Below are 25,224 nucleotides of genomic sequence, written 5' to 3'. Positions count from 1 at the left end.
TGGCTCAGTCGGTTAAGCGTTGGGGACTTTGGCTCAGGTCATGATCTCACCATCTGTGAGTTCCAGCCCCCATCAGGCTCTTTGCTATCAGCACGGCGGAGCCTGCTTGGGATTCTCTCTCTCCCTCTATCTCTGCCCCTCCCTGACTCATGCTGTCTTTCTCTCTCAAATAAACTTAAAAAAGTAAAAAGAACCAAAGAAGAAGGTCGCCGGGTGGAATTGGAACTAGCGTAGTGGAACTCATGTGCTTCACGTTTGAAATGAGAATTGTATGGTGTTTTTAACCACGACTTTTTGTACCTGCTGTATGTCCATATTGGAACAAGGTATCGGGGTGGGGATGGGGATTTGAAATTTTTGCAGGAGGGAGCACAGGACCATAGCAGAAGAGAAAGTGAAATGGACCTTTGGTGGGGAGGCGGGGCATTTCAGCAAGAGGTAAGACCAAGGGTCACAGACCTGCAGGAAAAAATAACACCGGGGATCATGCCAAACTAGATAGAACCACACCATACCGTGCTCCAGACCCAACAAGCAGACCTCAAACCTTTATGGCAGGTGTCCTGGGATATAAATTCTGATTCTGAGTAATCTCATGCAGCCCAGACTCATAACACCTGTTCAGCTGGGTGGTGAGGAGCGGCCTTTCTGGTACCCTCTGGTCTCGTTTCCAGGTAGGTTCACCCAATAGGAGGTGCGAGTGGAGGCCGCGTGAGCAGGACGAGGGGGCAGCTTTGGGTCAGTGGTGGCCGCGCTTCCTGGGTGGGTGTGTCCGTTTCCTGGCCGGCTCCGCCCTTCACCACCAGGGATCCTCACCCATCCCCACTGCATATCTAGCTCTTTCGGGTGGGCTATACCTTCTGGATTCTTCTTTCGTGGCTCTTGCCATTACTTCTGCTGCCCTCGGGGTTGTAATCGTTCCAAGATGCCACTGATGGCTAGGTTGCCTCACCTTCCCCTGGTCGTTCTTTTTGCTCTTCTATTTGCCACGTCACCAATTTTCCATGTTAAATTTTCTGAGAGAGATGGCTGATCGTTTTTGACAGAATGCAGTTTTGTCTCACGATATACTCTTGTTCCTGTAGTTCAATGTAGAGGGGGTCCGTATTTTGAGCACTCGATTGGACAGCTTATTTGGTAGTCAGCACAGATATGAGTTGGAGGTGGCGACAGCGAGCAGAACGAGGAATGGGCAGTCCCTAGGAGGGAACGTGAGGTAGGAATGGTTACCACAGTGTGAAATAAAAGAACAAGGAGAATGGAGGATGACTGGTGACTTGGAAGCTGGGATAAGAGAAACCAGCCATGCATGGGCAGATGATGTGATGAGAGAAAATGAGGCATCGGGCTGGGGGATCCTTTACCTGAAAACATCTTATAGATCTTTGGAAACTTGAGTTATTTTGAGGGCGGACAGTAAGCATCTGTGATCCCTCTGAGAAAAGGTGACGGTTGAAGACACAAGTGAGAAAAAGCTCTTTGTGGAGGAAAAGTACATACAAAGATCTGAAGACAACCTGTGGCTGGGGGCGTGGAGGATAAATGGAAGATGTCAGTGAGCTAAAGGTTGCGCACTTAGATGCGGGAGAATTGGTATGCTCTCTCATCCCAGGAGCTTCGAAAGTTCGGAGTACTCACTAACATCAAAATCTGCGGAGAAATAAAGAAGGGTGATGGGGAAAAAAACCTTTGGATTGGACCCGAGGAAGGTCGAGAGAGTTGCGTGTCTATATTTAGCCACCAGCATTAGGTTAATTGTTCCAAGGAGGATTTTAAAAATAGGCCCCTCTTCCCTGTGTCATTCTTCCGTTGCCTCAGATTTGCCCTCTGCAGGGGACACATCTCTTCCCGATGCCTTGACCTCAGTCATGTAGGATCTGTCTTGGAGTCAAGTCAGTAATGCATGGATGAGCCATGGGGACTAAAAGGTGGCAGGCAATACAGGGACCGAAAATGAGCCTGCCAGCTGCCCGTAACAGAGGTTTGAGGATCTCTGAAATGCAAAGAATTAGTTCGCTCACACCGCCCTTTTTCTGGGGCATGTACAACAGGAGAGTATTTCAAATCTGGACCTGATGGAGTCATTGCTTTTGCTTTTTTTCTTTTTCTTTTAAATTGTTTTATTTTAATGTGGGCCCTGGAACTCCAGCTTTGCAGCCGCTTTGGGTGAAGTCTGAGAGAGAACTACTCCCCACTGAGGTGTGCTCTCTGTGTGTGATACAGTCCGTGTGATCAGGAGATTCCAGAATAATACACTTCGTTAGGTGAGCTCTTTATCTTATAAAAGTAGTGTAATTGCACGTAAGAAAATTTGGAAACCGGAGGAAAGAACAGCATGATCTCCCCCCCCTCTAAAACCTCTGCTACTAACATATTTGGGATAGTTCGTATTCTTCTGCGGGTGGGCTCACTTCCTATTTTAATGAGAAAATTGGAGCCATTGATTAGAATGCCTCCCAGTATTTATCCAGATACATCGTATGTATACGGTCCTGCCTACATCAGGGGAAATACGACCAGCCTTATAATAAGATATTATGTTCTATCAACATGGAATAAAGAAGCCCTTTCAGGGTGGATAGGAGGACTTGGGGAGAAGCAGACAGGCCATGTTAGGATTGTCCATGGAGGGTTGCCTGGTTCTTAAGGCATTAATCTTTTTTTTTTTTCTTTTTTTTTCCACTGAGCTGAAATTCACATAGTATAAAATAACCACTGGAAAGTAGACAGTTGAGTGACATTTAGTATATTCACCATGCTGTGCAATCACCACTTCTATCTAGTTCCAAGGCGTTTCCATCACCCCAAAATAAAACCCTGTACCCTTTGAGAAGTTACTCTCCATTTACCCCTTCCCTGGGCCCCTGGCAACCACCATTCTGTTTGCTGTTTCTATGATTTTTACCTGTTTTAGATATAAAGGTAATCATACAATGTGACTTTTTGTGTCTTTCATCTAGCATAATTTTTTTTTAATGTTTATTTCTGAGAGAGAGCAGGGAAGGGGCAGAAAGAGAGGGCGAGACACAGAATCTGAAGCAGGATCTAGGCTCTGAGCTGTCAGCCCAGAGCCCAACACAAGGCTTGAACTCCTGAACCGCGAGATCATGACCTGAGCTGAAGTTGGATGCTCAACCGACTGAGCCCCCCAGGTGCCCCTAGCATAATGTTTGTGAGGTTCAACCACGTTGTAGCGCGTATGAATACTTCATTACTTTTTACGGCTGACTGATACTCCATTGTATGGATGTACCACGTTTTGTTTCTCCATTCATCAGTTGGTGGACTTTTGAGTTGTTTCTTCCTTTTGGCTGTTGTGAATAGTGCTACTGTTATTCATGTACGTGTATTTGAATTGCCTGTTTTTAATTCTTTTGGATGAGGTGTTAATCTCATTCCTCGTTCCCGAGGTTGTAAAGTACATGGGTTGAGGCAATCCACTTAGATCATGGAAGCTCAGGGTTGGAACCCACACGTTTTACTTCCTGCAAAGCACATCTCTGCTTTATATTGATTTTGATTGAGATCCCAGAGATAACACACGGAGCCTCTTTTGCCTGATGGAGGGTGATTGGTGTTGACAGGGATCCTAGTTCAGCATCTTAATATGTACAGTGTGAACCTAAGACAGAATCTCATCGGTCTTGTCACAATTGCTCATGGTTAAAACAATCTTCTCCTTTCCACCTGTCAGATGATCCTAGCTCCATAGCCCCAGATCCCGGAGTCCCTGTCACTGCCTTGTCTGCCCTCTGTCTGCTGAGACAGAGCATGTGCACTCATGGCTGCCTTCTTTGGTTCCGAACGGATGGTCCAGGGTTACCAGTGACCATGGAGTTGTTAACCATGTGACTCCCACGAGCGCTGGGTGCCTGTCCTGGAAACACATAGTCATGAACTTTTTAAAATCAGTTCGGCTCTGTTTACAGTGTCTAGATTGGGTCCTTGTCTGAAAATCTATCTCTGTATTCCTCAATATAGTTCTTGAAAGATTTGAGGAGGCATTGAAACTTGACATCACGCCAATTGGAACTTCAGCCTGTAGAGAGTAATTCTGGGTGCGAGCAAAAAGAAGAAGATCACCAGAGATTGGATGACAGATTACAGCAAGCACACCGTTTGGGTTACTGTTCTGCACCCTGTGAAACAATGTGCGCCCACTGTTTTTAGGTAGGTTCCCGCAGAAAGCAGAGCCTGGAGGTGAAGGCTTGAGCCCAGGAATGTGATCCCAGGCAGGTGGAGCGTAGGGAGCGCAGGAAGCGTGAAATGCAGAGGAGACAAAGGAGACCCAAAGGGGTGCTATTATTGTGCTGGTTCCACTGTGGGCTATTAACACAGAATCCCTCCGGGCGCCCTGACAGGAACCTTACAAAATGTGTTTCTGAAGTCTCCACCCTGCGTACGGTAGATGGCATCCTTATCCATTGGTTGCTCTCTACCAGTGATCAGCGGTTGCCCCGTGGGGTTGTGAACTCTCACTTGCATTTCTAGGTTTGCTCTCGTACCTGTTGTTGGAAGGCCATCCGACTGACTTTCCCACTTGGCTTTCAGAGAACAGCCCCAGGTCGGAAGGCAGGAGGGAAAGGCAGTCCAGCATGGACTCCCGTCTGGGCACAGCTGGTTGCCTCAGCAACTGCTGGAGATAGAAAGTGGGCGGAGACGGGCGTAAGGCGGGGCACACCTGTGTGTGGCACATGTCCTTTCCGTCTTTCTTTTGGTGGCCACCACTCTTCCCTCTCAGAGCTTTAGGAGTATTGTAATCCAGTCATGGGGAGGTATCTCAGCTTGACTCCTCAGAAAGCCGTGTGTTTTTTTTCAGTCCCCTTAACCTCTTTTTTTTCTCTTCCATTATTCACTTTGATGGAACTAGGCCCGTTGATCTGTTGGAGTTAAGGTCGCTACTAGGTCTGTGAACGCTGCAGGCATCCAACTAGATTTGAATCAAAACCCTTTTTTTTTTTTTTTTAATTTTTTTTCAGCATTTATTTATTTTTGGGACAGAGAGAGACAGAGCATGAACGGGGGAGGGGCAGAGAGAGAGGGAGACACAGAATCGGAAACAGGCTCCAGGCTCTGAGCCATCAGCCCAGAGCCCGACGCGGGGCTCGAACTCACGGACCGCGAGATCGTGACCTGGCTGAAGTCGGACGCTTAACCGACTGCGCCACCCAGGTGCCCCACAAAACCCTTTTTGAAAAACACAAAAATGGGTCATTTGGACTCTTCAACAGGCAGTAGAATCTCTGGAGGCGGGGAAAAATTCGTCACGTATGCTGACGCAGGGGAGGATGACTTTAATTTTCTCTGTCACGTCCTCTGGAGTTTGGGTACGACCGTGACATCCTGGCTCAAAAGCATTTTGAGTCCTAGTGGGAGCTGTCGTGTTTCTGAGGTGTCCAAAGACCGCGTCTCCATTTCCCTGAGGCTCTGGCCAACTTCCTCCCTGTCCCCAGAGTATCTACGTAGAGCTGACCTGCCCGGGGGTGGACACCAGGGGACCAACACCGCTTCTGTAACGAGCCAGCATTTGTGCCACTGAGTTTGTGGGGGGTGCATTCGTGCGGTTCACACGTCTGAAGACGGGCCACTCCAGCATTCTGGAACCCTGGGGCTGAGACTCCAGGAGAAGTCTTCTTAGCTGATGACACATTGTCCCTTAATCAAAACACACGAACAGTTGGCTGAAGGAAGGAATCCTGCATCTGACGGGTACAACCTCAAGCCATTTTAACTTAAAATCCCTACTTTAGGTGTAGTTCCAAGTCCCTTTTTCATCAAGTGTGGGTTTAGTGGTAGAAAGTCTACATCATCTGTGTTGACGAAAGCGTATTTCACACATATCCTCCGTCATCTCCTGTTTGGGTTTGTCTCTTTTTTCCTTTGTTTGCTTGTTTCTTAAATTCCACGTAGTGAAATCATATGGTATTTGGCTTTCTCTGGTTCTTTTTTTAAAAAGTTTACTTATTTACTTTGAAAGAGAGAGAGGGGAAGGGGGAGAGAAACCCAAGTAGGCTCCGTGCTGTCAGTACAAAACCCGACACGGGACTCGAACTGATAAACCACGAGATCATGACCTGAGCTGAAACCAAGAGTCCGATGGTTAACCAACTGAGCCACCCAGGTGCCCCTGCCTGACTTTTTAAACTTAGCGTTGTCAGGGAGCAAGAACTCCTTACCCTTCAAGGTCCTTCTAGCTGGACTAAGAATCAGATCGACGTGAGACAGATGAACAGGGGAAAGTAAAATTGAATAGGCATACATAACAGGGAATCCACCCAGACATGGAAATTCCGAAGACAGGCACAATGAGGTATATATGTCATCCTGAACTAAGGAGAAAGGGGGTAGGGTCTGGGACTTCAGGGGAAAGGAATGTACTTTCAGAGGGCCATGAGAGGAGCAGGTGTTTTTAACTTTTTGAGGAACCTCGGCACCGTTTCCCAGAGCGGCTGTACGAGTTTGCATTCCCACCGACAGGGCGTGAGGGTTCCCCTTTCTCCACATTCTCGTCAACACCTCTTGTGTCTCGTGTTGTTGATTTAGCCATTCTGACAGATGTGACGTGAGATCTCCTTGTAGTTTTGGTTTGCATTTCCCCGACGGTGATGATGACACCTTTTCATGTGTCTGTTGGCCATCTGGATGTCGTCTTTGGAGAAATGTCTAGTCGTGTCTTCTGCCCGTTTTTAGTTGGATTAGTAGGTTTTTTGAGGTGTTGACTTGTGTCCATTGGGCTTTCTTTGAAGAACAGGGCAAACTCATGACAGGATCTTAGGTTTTGATAAATGGCTTCTAGTCTTTTATAGTTAACCTGCCCACACACCTAAATAAACAGCAGTTTTTAGCAACTCGTTTTTATTGACGTTTCTCAGGTCACGCAGCTTAACTTCATAAAAGCAGTCATTTTTTACGTTTATATTTTGTCAGTTTATCTTGTAAGTTACGCAGTGAAAATAGTACACCAGCATAAGCAGAGGAGGGACTGACTTCGCTCGGCCTTTTGCAGACACCCAGCTCAGCGGGGAGGGGGGCACAACTGTACAAGCGTGACCAGAGAGAGCCTCCAAGCTGTGAGCAGTCAGCACCCTCTGTGCGTGCGAGCAGTGCTCATGAAGGGATGAAAAACAGCGGGAAATCTAATTAGTTGGCTAAGTCGAGGACATTGAGAGCATCTACAGCTTTTCTGACTTGGCTACCTGATACCCTGAGATCGGGCAGTGCAAATATCCTCATATTACATGATCTAAACCTCTTTGGGGTGCTTCTGTTGACTCCACCCGCCCACTTTCTGCTTGGGAGTTAGCGACACCAGTCTAAGTCCAGTGGGCCAGGTTATGTAAAATTCAGTGATTGGAACGACAGGGGCCTAATCCTGAAACCACTTAACTTACGCTTCTGATGAATCCCTGTTGTAAATTCTTTGTTAAAGATCGAGAAGTCTGAGAGTTGTTGCAAAAGAAAAAAAAAATCAACCTGGTAAATTTGAAGATCTAATTGGCTTTATTAAGAGATTCAGGAACTGGGGGCGCCTGGGTGGCGCAGTCGGTTAAGCGTCCGACTTCAGCCAGGTCACGATCTCGCGGTCCGGGAGTTCGAGCCCCGCGTCGGGCTCTGGGCTGATGGCTCAGAGCCTGGAGCCTGTTTCCGATTCTGTGTCTCCCTCTCTCTCTGCCCCTGCCCTGTTCATGCTCTGTCTCTCTCTGTCCCAAAAATAAATAAAAACGTTGAAGAAAAAAAAAAATTTTTTTAAAGAGATTCAGGAACTGGACAGCATCCCATGAGCAAGTCGAGGGGGAGCTCCAAGGAATTGTACGAACTGGAAGGTTTTTACAGAAGGAGGGTGGAACAAAGGCTGATTGGCCAAAGAAAAGAAAGGAGTTTGAGGCTAGGCGGGGGTTTTTCTCATACAGATTATCTCACTCAGGCTGATCAGGAGATTTCAAATTGACTTTGAAAAGGTCACATAACTGGGATAGGTTCAAACTGTAATTAAGTCTTCTTTTGCTGTCTTGGGGGTGCAAATGATGCCAACCTGGGCTTTCTTTTTTTTTTTTTTTAATAGAGTGAACCAGGTTCTTTGTGATCCAGAAATTAATTGTAAGCAAAAAATAAGAACTGTTATTTGTTGTTGTTGTTGTTGCCCTGTGTACTCGTCACATCTTTTGTCCGGATTCTTAAAAATCCCAAGACACAAAATCTGAATTCCTTTGTGTTTAAAAATAAGCCTAGCATAGTGTTAGCATAAGCTTGTGAACCTGTGGTTTATTTCTGCTTTGGCAAGAAGTGCCTCGGGGAAAATTAAGGAGGGGTTACGTAGATGTATGATATAACCGCGTGTTACATACGTATAAAAAGTGCAACAGAAAAGAGGAAGGGAAATTCTAATCGCTTCTACGGTTCTAGTCAAATAAGGGGTTTTCGGGAAAACTTCCTAATTTTTGCATAGGCTTTATAAGATTTCTGCAGCCTCCTGTGGCTATCATCCCCCGCACGGTTGGTATGGGGCTGTTTACTGATTTCCTGCATTATTAGCTAATCTTGCAATTCGGTCTTAACCTCACCAGTATATACCAAGCTTGGAATAAGTAATTAGGGGGATTTATCGCACAGACCCTGTAGGATTCGGTGTGCACCTGAGGGACGTTGACAGGGCACAGCTTAATTTTTTTAGTGTGAAGTATTTTGAGACACAAGTAGGAGCCCTTTTGAGCCTCACGTTTTTGTGCCTGAGCATTTGGAAAGGAGATAATGATCTCTCCTAAATAGATAGGAGCACTTCTGTCAGAGATTAGTTATTGATTGTAACAAAATCAAATTGGCTTCTTGAAATGTTCTGTCTTAGACTTGCATTGGACTTTTCATCCCCATGGCTGGTTTGACCCGCTGGTAGGTGACAGAAGTTTAAACATGAAATAAGAGCTCCCTTCCCCCCCCCCCCCCCCCCGTTATGGGGGGATCATTTATAGAATTCCTTGGCATGTGGTCTCCTTTTGTTCTGTGATTCATTTCTGGCATAAAATATCTTCTGGGTCGATTGTACGGAGACGTGAGAAGAAATAGAGAATGGAATAAATCACGAAATGCCCATCTTCAGGGCCATAGTAATACAATTTTACCGTGAAAATGATCCAGTAGAGATGATACATGGTATGTAGACATATGTAAATTGTACGCAAATAACAATTTAATACCTGAACGTGGCCCTGAGGAAGGAAGCTTATTGGAACCCATTGTTCAAGTTGGCCCATCATTTGGAGTGTCTGAATTAGCCCCCAGCTGATACCAGGTCCTCTGGCTCGCCTGGCAGTTGTTGGTCATTTCTAATTCAGGGGCTCATCTTTCCAGTCCGTTAGCTCTCTAACCTCAGTTCCTACTGCTTTTATGCCTTGTTCATTTCTACACTGGCCACACTTTCCTCCTGGCTCACACATGCCAGCTAGAGACTTCCACCCCAGGGCCTTTGCACCTGTTGAGTTTCTACCTAGAATGCTGTTCCCCAGTTGTTAGCCTATGTATATAATAATACATCGATAATACATATATATAATAATACACATACTACATATATATAGTAATACACATGTTATTATGTATTAAAATGCATTATCTAATACAGTTTATATTTTACTGATTTATTTATTTTGGTCTCTTTGCCTCACCAGAATGCCACTTCCCTGAAGGCAGGGATATTTGTCTTTTTGTTCACTGTTACATTTTTATTTCCTAGAGCAGTGCCTGGCACATAGCAGATGCCCAAGAAATACTTGCTGAATTCTCTGGATAATGTGTGTTGATTGATGTTGTAGCCAGGTTTCTTTTTTGGGCATTTCGTGTTTATGTATGATTGTGTGTGATGTATCTTTTCCGGACTCTTCCCCTTGAAAAAGGAGAGAAGATATCAGTGAATCAGTGTTGGTATTTTTAAAATTAGGCTTTCACTGGGGCGCCCGGGTGGCTCAGTCGGTCAGGTGTCTGACTTCGGCCCAGGTCATGATCTCGCAGTTCGTGAATTTGAGCCCCATATCGGGCTGTCCGTTGTCACTGCAGAGCCTGCTTCAGATCCTCTGTCCCCCACCTCTCTCTCTGTCCCTCCCCTGCTCGCATGGTACACACACACACACACACACACACACACACACACACACACACACACACACTTTCTCTCTCTCTCTCTCCCCTTCTCTCAAAAATAAAATAAACAATGAATGAATGAATGAATGAATGAATGAATGAATGAATGAATGAATAAGGTTTTCAGGGAAGGAGCAGTGGTTTAACCAGCTGTTAAAATTGAGGCTGGGAGGATTCACTGTTCTCACTTTATTGCATTCCTAGCATTTGCAGGGTGAGGCCCTGTATCACTTCTCACAAGGTGCACAGTGGCTGGTTAATCATTGGCCTTGGCCCGGGGGCTGTCACAAGCTAGGGGAGACAGTGGGGCATGGGGTGGGAGGGGGGACTTGTGCATAAAACACCATTAGGTGCTATGAGTGTTGGGAACTTCATCTTTGACATCTGCAGATGTACTATTCATCAAACCTTGGCCTTATCGATATGGGTAATTAAACATTAAAAAAATTTAAGTATCAGCTTAATGTAGTTTAGGCTTAATGAGCTTATTGTTTAAGTATTTGAGAATTGGTATGCTGTACAGGACTTGGCTATTAAAAAGCCATTTGTTTCCAGAATGCTAACTAAGCTATCAGCCATGGTGTTGTGGAAAGAGTTGGGCTGTTTTGGACCTCGGTGGAAGAGAGTGGCCCCTAGTGACCCAGTGCAGTGTAATGGCCAAGGGCGTGGCCTTGGGAACCCGCTGGTGTGGATTTGAATCGCTGCCACCTGATTTATTAGATTTATTAGCTGCGTGACCTGGGGAAAGAGCTGATTGTCTCTGTGCCTGTCCCTCATCTGTGCAACGGAAATTCTAGTCCCTACCCCGTGAGATTATGAAGCGGGTTAAATGATTTAAGGTGTGTATATATTAAGATAGTCTATGGCACTTAGTTCACACTTACATGATACTTACTATTATAAATATAATTAAAATTAATGCCATCGTTACTGGATTATGGCAAACTTACCAGTTTGCCATACCACCAGGGCTTTTTGAAAAAATTTTTTTTAAAAACTTTTAAAACTGTTTTCCTTCCTTTTTCCCTGTGCCATCCCCCCTGTCTTTGTTCGCATCAATTCCTCAGATACACGTGGGTCTTTGTTTACTTATATATGTGTTTTACGTTTGCCTAAGTTGTATGGTCCTGCATATCTTTTCCCTTTCTTTTTAAACTTTTCTCACTCAGCAGTATGTTTTTTTTAATTTTTAAATTTTAAAAAAATGTTTATTTATTATTGAAAGACAGAGACAGAGTGTGAGCAGGGGAGGGGGAGAGAGAGACGGAGACACAGAATCCAACGCAGGCTCCAGGCTCTGAGCTGTCAGCACAGAGCCCGACACGGGGCTCGAACTCACGGACCGCGAGATCATGACCTGAGCCGAAGTCGGACGCTTAACCGACTGAGCCACCCAGGCGCCCCTAAATTTTTAAATTTTTTAAAAATGTTTACTTATTATTGAAAGACAGAGACAGAGTGTGAGCAGGGGAGGGGCAGAGAGAGAGGGAGACACAGAATCCAACGCAGGCTCCAGGCTCTGAGCTGTCAGCACAGAGCCCGACGTGGGGCTCGAACTCACAGACTGCGAGATCATGACCTGAACCGAAGTCGGACGCTTAACCGACTGAGCCACCCAGGCGCCCCTCAGCAGTATGTTTTAAGTTGTATGGATGTTGCTGTATGTATCTCTGCATCTTTACTTCCAACTGATGCATATATATTTCTGTATAGTCTACATTTGATTTGTACAGACTCTCACTAACGTACGGCTGCATTACTTCAAACTCCCCACCCTCATAAACCGTGAGCATCCTTGCAGATAACCTTGTACAGACATGGGACTGTGAGCTAACTTTCCCATTAGCCATGCAAGAGGTTCCAGCATCTTTATATCCTTGCCATTCCTTCATGGTGTTTTACTCTCTAATTTTGTTAAAGCTACTGCGTGTAAAATCTAGTTGTTTGAATTTGTATTTCTCTGATTACTTTGATATACTTCTTAGCCATTCATCTTTCTTCTTCCGTGTATTGCCTCTTCTTCTCCTTTGTCCATGCTTTATAGTGATTTCTGGCTTTTATTTGCAAGAACTCCTTTTATATTCTAGATATTAATCTGTCTCCTAGTCTCCACACATTTGTTAATTTTGTCTAAAGTGTCCTTGTTGAACAGAAGCCCTTTGTAGTCAAATCCATCAAGTGTTCAACTTGTGACTTGACTTTTGGTCTTGTAAGAAGAGCTCTTCTTGTTTCTTTTTTAATGTTTATTTTCGGGAGATAGAGACAGAGTGTGAGTGGGGCAGGGGCAGAGAGAGAGGGAGACCCAGAATCCGAAGCAGGTTCCAGGCTCTGAGCCATCAGCACAGAGCCCAATGCCGGCTCACAAACCGTGAGGTCATGACCTGAGCTGAAGTTGGACCCTTCACCGACTGAGCCACCCAGGTGCCCCCTGAAAACGTTTCTATATTCAGGGTTGCAGAGATACTCCTTCAGCGTTTTCTCTTGTTCTGTAGTTCTTCTTACATTTGAGGTTACAAAGTTAACCATATGTTTGCTTTCCCCCTGTTGTTTATTCCCTTTACTGGTTTATTGGGCTGCTTCTGTAATACACCACATTAGCAAAGAACTGGCAACTTTGCTGGAGTCATTAGTTTTCTTTTTTCTTTTTTTGTAAAATCACATCTATAGCTAGTTACATTTTTTGTTCCTTCCCTTCCTGCCCTTCTATTTCTTCTTCCTTTTTTTTCTTGTCCTGTTTTGTCGGCTAGCACCTCCAGGACGAGGTTAAACAGTGATGTTACTGGAAGCCTTATTTCTAAAACTGGAAACAATGAAGCTAAACATCTTTACGTTAAGTATTGTGGGTGCTCTAGGTTTTTGGTAGATAGTTAAGTTAAGGAAACTTCTTTCTCGTCCCTGCTTTCAGAAACTTTTTTTTTCTAATTAAAATCAACTTGGCAACTTGGCATAAAAAAGTCTTGGTTTCATATGATTTGCAAACAACATATATAAAATACAATTATTTTGTTTGAGGATCTCCAGTTCCAAGGGAATGTGGCCTACAAGTATCCTTCTTTCAAAGGAGTGTTATGCATATGTTTTTATGATGACGGGTGAGTGGGCTGAAGTATGGGATGAGAAGAAAAGTGGAAATGTATAATGGATATCTGCTTTCCTGCTTTCTATCAAATACTTTAACATCAACTTTGGGACACCATTTAAATAAGTAAATCCTCATTTAATTGAGAAGGGTCACCTGGGGAGGCTGAGTCTTGAATCAGGCTTTTTCAGTTGAATTTTGAGTGAGGTGTGTCATTTGATCTTTGTAAGGCTGGTTTTAGGTCGATAAAAAGAGAGGACTAGACTTTGAGGATCTAAAATTCTGTAGTTCCGCAGCATGAGTAAGGGGAGAATGGGGCTTGGTCAGTAGAAAGAGAGAATCATCATGTGTTCAGAAGAAAGCATCCAACTGTTGGTGGGAATGCAACTGGTGCAGCCACTCTGGAAAACGGTGTGGAGGTTCCTCAAAAAATTAAAAATAGAATTACCCTACGACCCAGGAATAGCACTACTTGGAATTTATCCAAAGGGCACGGGAGTGCCGATTCATGGGGGCACGTGTACCCCAATGTTTATAGCAGCACTTTCAACAATAGCCAAATTATGGAAAGAGCCCCAATGTCCTCAACTGATGAATGGATAAAGAAGATGTGGTTTATATATAAATGGAATACTACTTGGCAATGAGAAAGAATGAAATCCTGCCATTTCCAGCAATGTGGATGGAACTGGAGGGTATTATGCTGAGTGAAATAAGTCAGTCAGAGAAAGATAGATATGTTTTCACTCATGTGGAATTTGAGAAACTTAACAGAAGACCATGGAGGAAGGGAGGAAAAAATTAGTTATAAACAGATGGAGGGAGGCAAACCATAGGAGACTTAAAGACAGAGAATAAACTGAGGGTTATGGGGGGGGTTGGGGAAAGGGGAAAATGGGTGATGGTCATGGAGGAGGGCACTTGTTGGGATGAGCACTGGGTGTGGTATGGAAGCAATGAATCACGGGAATCTACCCTGAAGCCAAGAGCACGCTGTATGCACTGTATGTTAGCTAACGTGACAATAAATTATATTTAAAAAAAAAAAAAAGAAAAAGAAGAAAGCATCAAAAAGGAGTCTTGGTACTAGAATTGTAAGCTCCCAAACAAATGGTACGTGAGAGGAGGGCAGATGTGTGGGAGGTTTTGAAATGACACAAACTGCCACTGGTTAGATGGGGAAGATGGTGAGAGCTGGGGGGTTGTTGCAGGGGCGGGGCGTGCGTGATAAGGGGCCAAGTGCAGGAGACCTTCAAGCTTGACCTAGACGGAGCATGGTTAGGGATTCTGGAGTGGCTGGACTAGCTGTTAGGTCATTTATTTGGGGCTGAAAATGTTGGGAGACAAAGCAAACTTTAAAATGTCAAGTTTTCTTTTCCTCTGTTTGCAGGAAATGGAAATAACATGCATTTGCTTGCACTCTTTTTTAAAGATCTGGCATTTGCAGGTATAATCATGGGTTCACTCGGGGATGATTAGGAGCCTCTCTGGAGAAAACCATTCTTTTCTCTTTGCACATGTTGGCACATAATTGTGTGTGTGCTTTAAGAGAGGGTATTGGTATAAAGTTAGTAGGAAATGTTTATGATATAGTAAAGATTTGCAGGTGAAAATGGAAGAAATTCCCCAGGCTTAGTAAATGAAAGGTTACTGCAAGAAGACTCGAATTTGGAAAAGTCGAGCAAGCAAAGTGTAATACTTGAAAACTTAATCATGGGAATAAACTTGGAAAATGTCCCGGTTTTTAAAACCTTTTATTTCTACTTTGGACCTGTCGTAAGCTTAGGATAACGGAATTAAAAAACAAAAGCAGGGCAGATGCAAAGGTCCACATACAGCCATTAAGCAAAATAGTGGAATAGATTAATTTAAAAAACACCATTAGCGTTTAGGGCAGCTGGCTGGCTCAGTTGGTAGAGCATGGGACTCTTGATCTCAGGGTCATGAGTTCAAGCCCCGTGTTGAGTGTGGAGCCTACTTAACATAAAAAAAAAATAAACACCATATATTTTCATTGAGATGTTGACTGCCAGGAAGACAAAATTCTGGGTAATTTTAAGGTCCTGAATTGTACTGTCTTAAAAATTGTTAATGCTTTTCCTTTTTTGTTGACTGAGGTATGCTTACTTTTGGAAGAAGAGGAATAAATCACAATTCTTATGCTTTGCTTTCACATATTTAGAAAAATGGTACATTATGATTATTTTGGAGGAAGAGAGAGGAATGTAATGAAAGATTTTAGTTGGTTACATTTTCAAAATATGCAGCCGCCCTGTTTGGTGGTCTCCGTTGGGCTATTCATTCTGAAACATAGTGTCTTTTTCCCCCTACGCTGTGAAAGAATTCAAGGACGTGAGGAAAATAGGTTTCAAATTAAATATCATTTGAATGCTGTTATAATTAATTGACCCACAGCGACTTTTTTCCATCAGAAAACTTTTCTACAGAAGTGGCTGTCACAAATGTATTTGTATTTTCCTCTTGCTCCTTTTTAGATTTTAAATGTGAGCTTCAGCAAGCTTCATTATAAACATCTAATACATGTTTTATTATAAACTTAATTATAAACTCCTAATACATGTTTTAAGAAGGCTTTAGGGCCAGCAAGTGGTCGTTACGATTTGAGGTTCTGTTTTATTCCAAAATATTAATGGGCAGTTGCCATGTATTTATTTATTTTAATTTAAGTATGCTCCATGCTTGAACACTGCACATTGAGCTTGAACTCACGACCCTGCGATTAAGACCTGGGCTGAGAGCAAGAGTTGGAGGCTAAACTGACTGAGCCACCCAGGAGCCCTTACTTACTGAAACTATTAGTTAAACCAATTCTTTACTTGGTACCCATGTAGCATTGTTGTTATCTACAGGCACTTTAAGTTCTGTAACAGATACAGTTTTCGACAATGTGAAATCTTATTTAAATGTACTTTTTCTCGGGGCGCCTGGGTGGCGCAGTCGGTTAAGCGTCCGACTTCAGCCAGGTCACGATCTCGCGGTCCGTGGGTTCGAGCCCTGCATCGGGCTCTGGGCTGATGGCTCAGAGCCTGGAGCCTGTTTCCGATTCTGTGTCTCCCTCTCTCTCTGCCCCTCGCCCGTTCATGCTCTGTCTCTCTCTGTCCCAAAAATAAATAAACGTTGAAAAAAAATAAATGTACTTTTTCTCTGAAGCAAACTGTGTTTTTGTTTTTGTTTTTTTTTGGTAATTAGGATGATCACTCTTTTCTTCCTTCTCCCCTCTTCTCTCCTTTTTCTTTTCCCTTTTCCCTTTTCCCTTTTTCTTTTCGTTTTCCTTTTTCTTTCCCTTTTTCTTTCTTTTTACTTTCAAGTAGAGGAAGTGGTAAGGCTATGTCTCCTTTTTTTTTTTTAATTTTTTTAACGTTTATTTATTTTTGAGACAGAGAGAGACAGAGCATGAACAGGGGAGGGTCAGAGAGAGAGGGAGACACAGAATCTGAAACATGCTCCGGGCTCTGAGCAGTCAGCCCAGACCCTGACGCGGGGCTCGAACTCACGGACCGCGAGATTATGATCTGAGCCGAAGTCGGACGCTCAACCGACTGAGCCACCCAGGCGCCCCAAGGCTATGTCTCCTTAAGGCACTGTTGATGAAAACAGCCTTTAGGTCCATATATTTGACTCTGGGACCACTTAATCTGTCATCTATGTTGGTGCATGAAGGCCTAATTTTCATTAATTTATGAATGATCATGATGACACTTCATGCTAAATATGTGGCATGTGCCCTACCTCCCTCTTCTCATTTCATTCTCCAACAACCTAGTGACTTAGGTGACACTGAAATCTTATTTATTTGTTTATTAATGTGTACTTATTTATTTTGAGAGAGAGGAAGAGAGAGTATGTGGTGGAGGGGCAGAGAGAGAGGGAGGGAGAGAATCCCAAGCAGGCTCCGCACTGTTAGCGCAGGGCCCGACGCGGGGCTCGATCCCACAAACTGAGATCGTGACCTGAGCTGAAACCAATCAGCTTAGCTAACTGAGCCATCCAGGTGCCCCATTGCTATTAACATTTTAGAAATGAAACCTAAAAAAGCTTTAGAACTGGAAACCCCATGCTACTTAACTGGGCCACCCAGCTCCTGAATGCTGGAGCTCCGATTTGAACTCAGGCCTTCGACTTTAGAAACTGTGTTCCTAACCCAGCCTGCCCGTGGCCTCCGGTGGTTGTGCCGTGAGCTTCTCAGACTGGACGGCGCCTCTTAGCTCGTTGCTTGATTTCCCTGGTTGCGCATGTTCTCTCAGGTGCTTTCTTCCTCTTTGCAGTCATGCCTTTCCTTCATGCCCGTTGTAGCCAATAAATACAGAGCGCGTATGTCTGTCTTCCTTGAAAGCTTGGAAATTCAGGGATCTGATGAGGTTCGCAGGAAATACCGAGAGGTTGGTGACTCCCGTGAAACCCGCCTGCGCGTGGAATGTCCGGGCGGGCATCAGCACTTAGTCTGAGCATCAGCACTTAGTCTTACCTGGTACCCCGTTCTCTTCTCTGGCGTGACCCCCTCGGTCAGGCAGGCGCTGTTTGGGGAGGGGACGCAGGGCTGAGGCGCTTAGGTAAAGGGTGGATCTTATTCCCGGAGAGAAACCGTTACCCTCGACTCCGAAGTTTTCACAGATGGCACACTTGGCATTTCTGGTCCCCCTCCCGGAAGTAAACATTTGGCGTAAAACCCTGGCATGTTGTTCCTCAAACTCTGGTAATGTTGTATTTTAAGCTAGTGGCAGGGATGAGTGTGTATGACGGCCAAACGTCATTTACAAAGCACAGCCTGCAGATTTCAGACAGGCTGCGCAGTGGCGGGAGAACCTTCTCATTCCTGGCGGCCGCGCTTTGCTGCCCGTTCCCCCCTCTGCTCCTGGAGCCTGGTGACCCATGGAATTTACCGAGAGTGAGACTTTTTTGTTCATATTTACCCTGAGAGGAGGCACCGGTGTGAATTCGACTGCGAGAATCCCACGCTTAATGGGAAATTAAAGGTTTTTCAACTCAGATTTACTGCTTGTGAATTCCAGTGACAGCCATGTAAGTAATGACCATGAGGTTAGACGTTCACCCTGGGATAATTTGGCTCCTGGGTGAATTTCTTGATTCGTCGCCATTTACAGTGGTGCTGCCCCAGGCAGGGACCCCTGTTGCCAGAATGGTCTTCCTCTCTGATTTCCAATGGGTTCTCGTTCTACTCAGCATCTACAATTGTTTTCTCCCCCTACAATCTTGCAACGTAATGGCCGAACATATAGAGTCTCCAGTAAGCATTTAATTAGATTTTGGACTTCATCACCACTTTGCTCCTATAAAAAAATAAGGAGGAAGTCTGTCGCTGCTCATGATTTTGAGCTAAGTGACTTCTTAACATTTAAAAAATCAATAAGGCCTCCATTGATCCAGTTTTAAGTAATAGAAGGAAAGAAACAAACTTTGACCACACAGTTCCCTACTATGCTAAGCATTTTATGTGCACGATCTAATTGAATCTTCATGATGGCTTTTAAGGGTCAATATTATTATTCCTTTTTTAAAGATTAGGAAGTTGATGCTTAATAAGAAAGCTTAAATAACTCGACTGAAGTCAACACAGCTAGAACCTGGTACAGCTGGGGGAGGGAAACTTGGCTGGCTGGCTTGAGAGCCCAGTGAAAAATCTGCCTTGGGTTGGGATAAGCCTCCCAAACAATCAAAATGTATGTTAGTAGACTCTTAATGCTTAGGCAAGTGTACTGTCATGAAAGAATTAAAGAAAGAGCTTCTTTTGCCCTTCACATTCCAAGTGAAAACACTAAAGCAGAAAGGAGATGCTCGCCGTATCGTGATCTAGGTGTACGTAATTCTTAGACCCAAGACTTCTCCAATTACCTATACCTAAGCTTATTTAAAAGCAACACACTGCTTTCCAACTTTATTTATCTTCCTATTATTATTATTATATATTTTATTTATTTTATTATTTTTTTTGTTATATATATTTATATATTACATATTTATTTATATTCCTGTTATTATATCCCAGTTGAAACCAGACAACCTCTACAAGCTACTGTGATGTTGGAGGGTCACAGAAAGTTCTTATTTCTACCCTACCTCATGCCCCACTCCCAAACCCTTGGAGGCTTGAAAATTACAGATCATTAACATTTAACAGCTTTTGTAGCTGTCGACTGTTCCCCGAGGCCCAAGGCTAAGACTGCTTTGAAGGCCCAAGGCTAAGACTGCTCGTCCGGGTAGATTTGTGCACCGTTGCCTATTTCGTCTGTATCTCCCCTTGTCCTGCCCAGGCTTCATGTCCTTCACTCTCAGAGCAGCTGGCAGTGATGAGGTCAGCTCTAGTGGACCTTTCTCTTCCTCACTTCTTTGGCGTTTCCTGGCTGTATTAGCAAATTAGAACCTTGCTGTGAACTTTCTCATTGTGTGTGTGCATGTTCCTGTCTGTGTCTCTTGTATCTCCAGCAATACTATAAAGCATCGGTGATGAAAGACTATCTCATACACCTCCTGTTTCTCCTGGAGACCCCATAGTAGATATTCTCCTTGGCACATAGTAGGTGTTCATTAAATCCTTGATAACTGAAATACAGAAATTGGCACAAGTCAACATACCATGTAACTACCTTCTCTCAAGTTGAAATGAAGGACAGGAACACGTAGAATGTAAATGGTATGTAGAATTTAGCAAATTTTGGGTAATACATTCACATGGTTGAAAATGAAAGAATATAAAAACCATGTGGCCAGAAATCTCCTTTGCACTCTGTTCCTTTCTTCTCATTCCCTGTGTCTCCACAAATAAGTAGCCATTTTTTAGTTTTGTGTGTATCCTTCTAGAGTGTTTCTATTTTTTTTTTTAAGTATTAAGTTTTCTTTAAGTTTATTTTGAGAGAGTCAAGTGGGGGAGAGGCAGAGAGAGAGAGAGAGAGAGAGGCAGAGAGAGAATCTCAAGCAGGCTCTGAGTTGTCAATGCAGAGCCCGAATCAGGGCTTGAACTCATGAACCATCAGATCGTGATGTGAGCCGTAATCAAGAGTTGGATGCTCAACCAACTGAGCCACCCAGGTGCCCCAAGTACTTTTTATGTTTTAAACAAATAATTGTAAGTAAATAACAATAAAAATACTCATTTCCCACTTTTTGATGCAGAACTTTGCCTACTGTGCAACAGTTTTGCACCTTGCTCTTTTTCCCTTAACTCTATAGCCTAGAGATATTTTTCCAGACTAGCTCATAGAAGCCATTCTCCTTATCCTCTCACAGCTTGCTATAGTATTCCGTTATGTAGGTGTACCATTATTTAGTTAACCGGTCCCATACTGATGGGCCTTTGGCTTGTTTCCCATCCTTTGCATTAAATATCTTTCTGCGGTAACTGGTTGCTACTTAGGCCATTTTCCCTGCAAGCAGCCATATTGGAGGGTACGTTCCCAAGCAGGGCGTTGTGGGTCACAGGAAAATGCCTTTGTAACTGTGACACGCATCGCCAGACTGCCCTTCTCAGGGGTTTTGTCACCTTATATGCCTGCGAACCTGTTCCGCTGTGATCCTGTCAACGGATAGTGTGTTCAAACTTTTGGCTCTTTGCCAACCTGATGGACAAACTCCAAACGTGGCTTGAATTTACAAGTACAGTTGAACATCTTCTCATATTTTTTAAGCGCTTTATATGTTTTGTGAACTGTCTGTTCAGATCTTGCCCCGTTTGAATACTTGGGGTGTTCCTTTCAATTCCTAGGATTTCCATTCCTCATTATAAAGTACAATGATGAGGCTTTTGAAGCAAGTTGAAAATATTTTTTCTAGTTTATTGTTTGGCTTTGTTGGTGGTAGGAATGTTTTTTTTTTTTTAAGTTTATTTTTTTTAGTAATCTCTACACTCAACTTGGGGTTCAGGCTCATGACCCTGAGATCAAGTTGTGCACTCTTCCACACAAGCCAGCCAGGTGCCCCCGAGGGAGTGGGTTTTTAGAGGTTGTTAACCATGCAGAAGTTTTTAATTTGTAGATAATCAAATTTGCTGAGCTCTTCTTCTATGGCTTTTGGATTTGAGGTATTAGGCCTTCCCTACCCCAAGGCTCCAGGTTTCTTCTGCCTTTTTAAAAAATACTCATTTATTTTTGAGAGAGAGAGAGTGAGTGAGTGAGCAGGGGAGGGGCAGAGAGAGAGGGAGACAATTGGCTCCGAGCTGTCAGCACGGAGCCCGACGCGGGGCTCGAACCCACGAACCGTGAGATCATGACCTGAGCCAAAGTTGGATGCTTAACTGAATGAACCACCTAGGCACTGCTGTTTTTTTGTTTTTTATTTCTTGTTTGTTTGTTTGTTTGTTTGAAGTCTTTGATCCATTCGGGGTCTGTGATCTGGGAGATGAATCCTACTTTGTTTTTCAGATGGCTGCCCAGTTACCCCAGTATCAGTTATTGAAACAGTTCATCTCCACTAGGTTGAGGTGCCATCTTTTTCCCATAGTAAATTGCTACCTGGACTATATATTCCTCTAGGGTGAAATAGGAGCACTGCGCTGACAAATGGGGACTAATTGGTGGATAACTTGGTACATTCAGTCATGCAGCAGACATGTATTAAGTACCTAATAAATGAGGCAAGTCATTATGCGCCTGTTCTTGGGGATATAAAGATGGGTTTGAAACAGTCTCTTAGGAAGGCGGCTCTATGATGAACATGATCTCGATGCAGAGGAATAAGAACAGCGGGGAGGCTGAGGCAGACAGGGAGATGCCTCACGTATCAGAAAACAGAGCTGAGTCTTAAGGTTCGGATGAACTTGGCCAGCCTTGAGGGGGAAGAGCCTTCCAGGAAGGGTTGCTCATATATGCAGACGCCCAGATCGTAAGAGTCTGTGGCGTTTGGGGGGCTTAGTAGCTTTTCGTGGCCAATAGAGTAGGGCAGGAGACGCAGTGGCAGAGGAGAGCAGAAGGATAATTACGGACACGGCCTCTTCTAAGTGAGTGTGGGATTGGGGCATGTCGTGTCACTCTCCTTCCCCTACGCCTTCACCCCTCTAAATAGACGAAGGGGGGGAAGATTGAGGGTCCAAAATAAATGGAAGCCAGCACTTGGCTGTGTTCTGCAGGTCGGTTGCTGAGTCTTGACGCCTGTTGCTTATTCTAGACGACTCCAAGTTCCCGAAGCCGCAGCCTCACTTTGCTCCCCCACGGAACGCCCAATCCTGCGTCTCCCTGTAGCCAGAGACACCTCGGCGCGGGGGCCCCCGGTGTTGTCACGGTCACGCATCACAAGTCGCCTGCAGCCGCCCGAAGAGCCAAGAGTCAGTATCCCGGCCAGCTTCACGAAGTCAGAGAGGTAGGCTTTGCTCTCCTACTAGGTGGAGTGGTCTCTGGGCGCTGAGGGCCGCCACCGTCCCTTCCTGTGTGCCATCTTGAGGCCAGAAGGCGGCCTCCCAGCCACACGGGCGTGACACGCTTCCTGGTGGTAGAAAAAATAATTTGTGTCTTAGGCGAAGCGAGGTGTCAGGAGACGTGTCAGAGCTCTGAGAGCAGAGGAAGCCCGCCCGCAGGTGCATGGGTGCACATGGAAGCAGCATCAATGTCTCTGTGCTCATAGCCAAGAACGGGCCGTACACACGCTAGTCGTGGGCGGCCAGGATGTGACCGAGGTGGCTTGGAAATTCAGGGCGCGTGAGACCTTTTTCTTTTTCTTTAAAAAAACATTTTTTTTTTTTAACGTTTATTCATTTTTTGAGAGAGAGTGCGAACAGGGCAGGGGCAGAGAGAGAGGGAGACACAGAATCCGAAGCAGCCTCCGGGCTCCGAGCTGTCAGCACAGAGCCCGACGCGGGGCTTGAAATCACGGACCGTGAGATCGTGACCTGAGCCCAAGTCAGACGCTTAACCGACCGAGCCCCCCAGGGTGCCCCAAGTGAGACCTTTTTCTGCCTGGCCTCACTCGCAAGGTGCCCACGTTGGTCTTCCCATCACAGACCACTCCTAGTAGAGTGCTGGGTTGTGAAGGAGCACTGTCCTTGGAGTCAAAAGACTGTTTGGAAGCAAGTCTTCCAAAGCTCTGAACCCGGGTTTCTGCATCTGGGGAGTGGAAATAACACAGGCCTTCCTCTCCTCTGAAGGGAGGTCAGAGGCATGCACTTGAAAGCCCTTCAGCCGTCGGTGCCTTATGAACCCATGTGGGGCTGTGCTTCGTTTTTACCTTTGACACACTGGAAGTCCTCAGTCTGGGGATCCCGGTTCCTTAATGTTTGTACCATACTTTGCAACGGGTACCAAGAATGGGCCGTGTGAACTAACTGATGTTGGTCTGGGTCGCCCAACTTGGGTTGGGTGCTGAGGCTTCTGCCCTGCAGCCGGCCTGTGTGTGGACCAGCCCACCGTCTTAGGGTAGCAGTGGAGCCCTGGCCCCAGGCGAGTGGCAGAATGGGCCTCCTAGCACAGGGTCTGTTGCCCAAGTCAGCACACATCTCAGTTTGTTTCCTAAATGTCATGAGCTGAGTGGGGCTGTGTCAGCCGGCCGTCTTGGTCGGACTTTGACCCAGGGCAGAAAATCTGAAATCTTCTTTTTTTTTTTTTTTTTTTTTTTTTAATTTTTTTTGGTATTTGTTTATTTTTGAGAGAGCGAGAGAGAGAGTGTGTAAGCAGGGGAGGGGCAGAGAGAGAGGGAGACGCAGAATCCTTAGCAGGCTCCAGGCTCTGAGCTGTCAGCACAGAGCCCGACACGGGGCTCGAACCCATGAATTGTGAGATCATGCCCCGAGCCAAAGTTGGACGCTTAACTGACTGAGCCATCCAGGCGCCCCAGAAATCTTCTGAATCAAATCTTTCGATGCAGATCAAAGACTTTTTTTTTCTCTTGGTAGATTTATGCATGTATGTTCTCTGTATTGCCTAATAAAGAAAAGGTACAGGGTCAAATGCTGTCTTTGAAATAGTCACCCTGATGTTTAAAAAAAAAAAATGGCTATGAGCTTGACTTTGATACACCGGATGATATGAGGAACTGTTGCACACTTGTATATATTTTTCATTTTTCAAAGCATCTTAAAGAAACTATATTACAGAAACACTGTACACAGAAGTAGAAGAGAATAATGGTACCCATCCCCCAGTCAGTATTTCCAACTTTCTTTTGTTTTCTTTTATCTCTTTCCCCTCTACCACTTTTTTTCTTGCTGGAGTATTTTAAGGAAATCACAAATATTATATCAATTTATCATTACCAGTAAGTGCTTCAATATTTATCTAACAAACAAGGACTTAAAAAACAGCTTGACCACAACACCATCATAGTCACTTTTATGTAAACCTCACTGTGGTTATTTTTTGCAAGTCTGTAAGAGACTACAACCTAAAAAAGAAAAGGCAGATTGAAAGTTCATGGTATTTTGGGAATTCTATTATAATGAATCTCTGATAGAATTACAAGTGATGCTAGGAAGCCTGGAATGTATGAAGAGAAGCAGGAGTGCTTGTATTGAATGAGCTGTGGCCTAAATAAAAGTTGAGGTACCTTAGCTTAATTTTGAGTAGCGCATGATTTGGTACAATGTCAAAGTCTTTTCTACCTCCATTTTTATTTTTATGTATTTTTTTTAATGTTTATGTTTGAGAGAGGGACAGAGTGCGAGCAGTGGAGGGGCAGAGAGAGAGGGAGACACAGAATCTTAAGCAGGCTCCAGGCTCTGAGCTGTCAACGTGGAGCCTGATACGGGACTTGAACTTGAGAACCGCGAGATCATGACCTGAGCCGAAGTCAGGTGCTTAACCAACTGAGCCACCCAGGCGCCCCCTACCTGCATTTAAAAAATCTCATGTTTACAAGAAGAAAAGTATGTTCTTAAGTAATGCAAGTACATATTGCACAAGAAGTCTGAAGAAAATCAAAATTACCCATAATCCTACATCCTTTAATAAAGATAACCATTATTTAAGCTTTCAAGGAATTGACTTCTGGGTTATTTTTTCTGTATGTTACATACATAGAGAAGTAGAAGTTGTATAGGATGATCTAAGCTTTGTAAA

The 25,224-nt window shown here is 44.5% G+C and overlaps 1 protein-coding gene across 5 annotated transcripts in view; it reads left to right on the top strand.

The window, feature by feature from the left end:
- The window catches only part of OSBPL10 (oxysterol binding protein like 10), a 315,527-nt gene that overhangs the window by 138,006 nt on the left and 152,297 nt on the right, over nucleotides 1-25,224 (top strand). For all 5 annotated transcript variants that reach the window (XM_019810843.3, XM_003992193.5, XM_045037733.1 and 2 more), the window contains one exon: nucleotides 22,346-22,537. In XM_019810843.3, the coding sequence (XP_019666402.2) occupies nucleotides 22,346-22,537 (192 nt within the window). The remainder of the gene's footprint in view (nucleotides 1-22,345; nucleotides 22,538-25,224) is intronic.

The sequence above is a fragment of the Felis catus genome, chromosome C2 (genome assembly GCF_018350175.1).
Source record: "Felis catus isolate Fca126 chromosome C2, F.catus_Fca126_mat1.0, whole genome shotgun sequence".
NCBI lineage: Eukaryota > Metazoa > Chordata > Mammalia > Carnivora > Felidae > Felis > Felis catus.
This window is presented reverse-complemented; position numbering and strand designations above follow the sequence as displayed.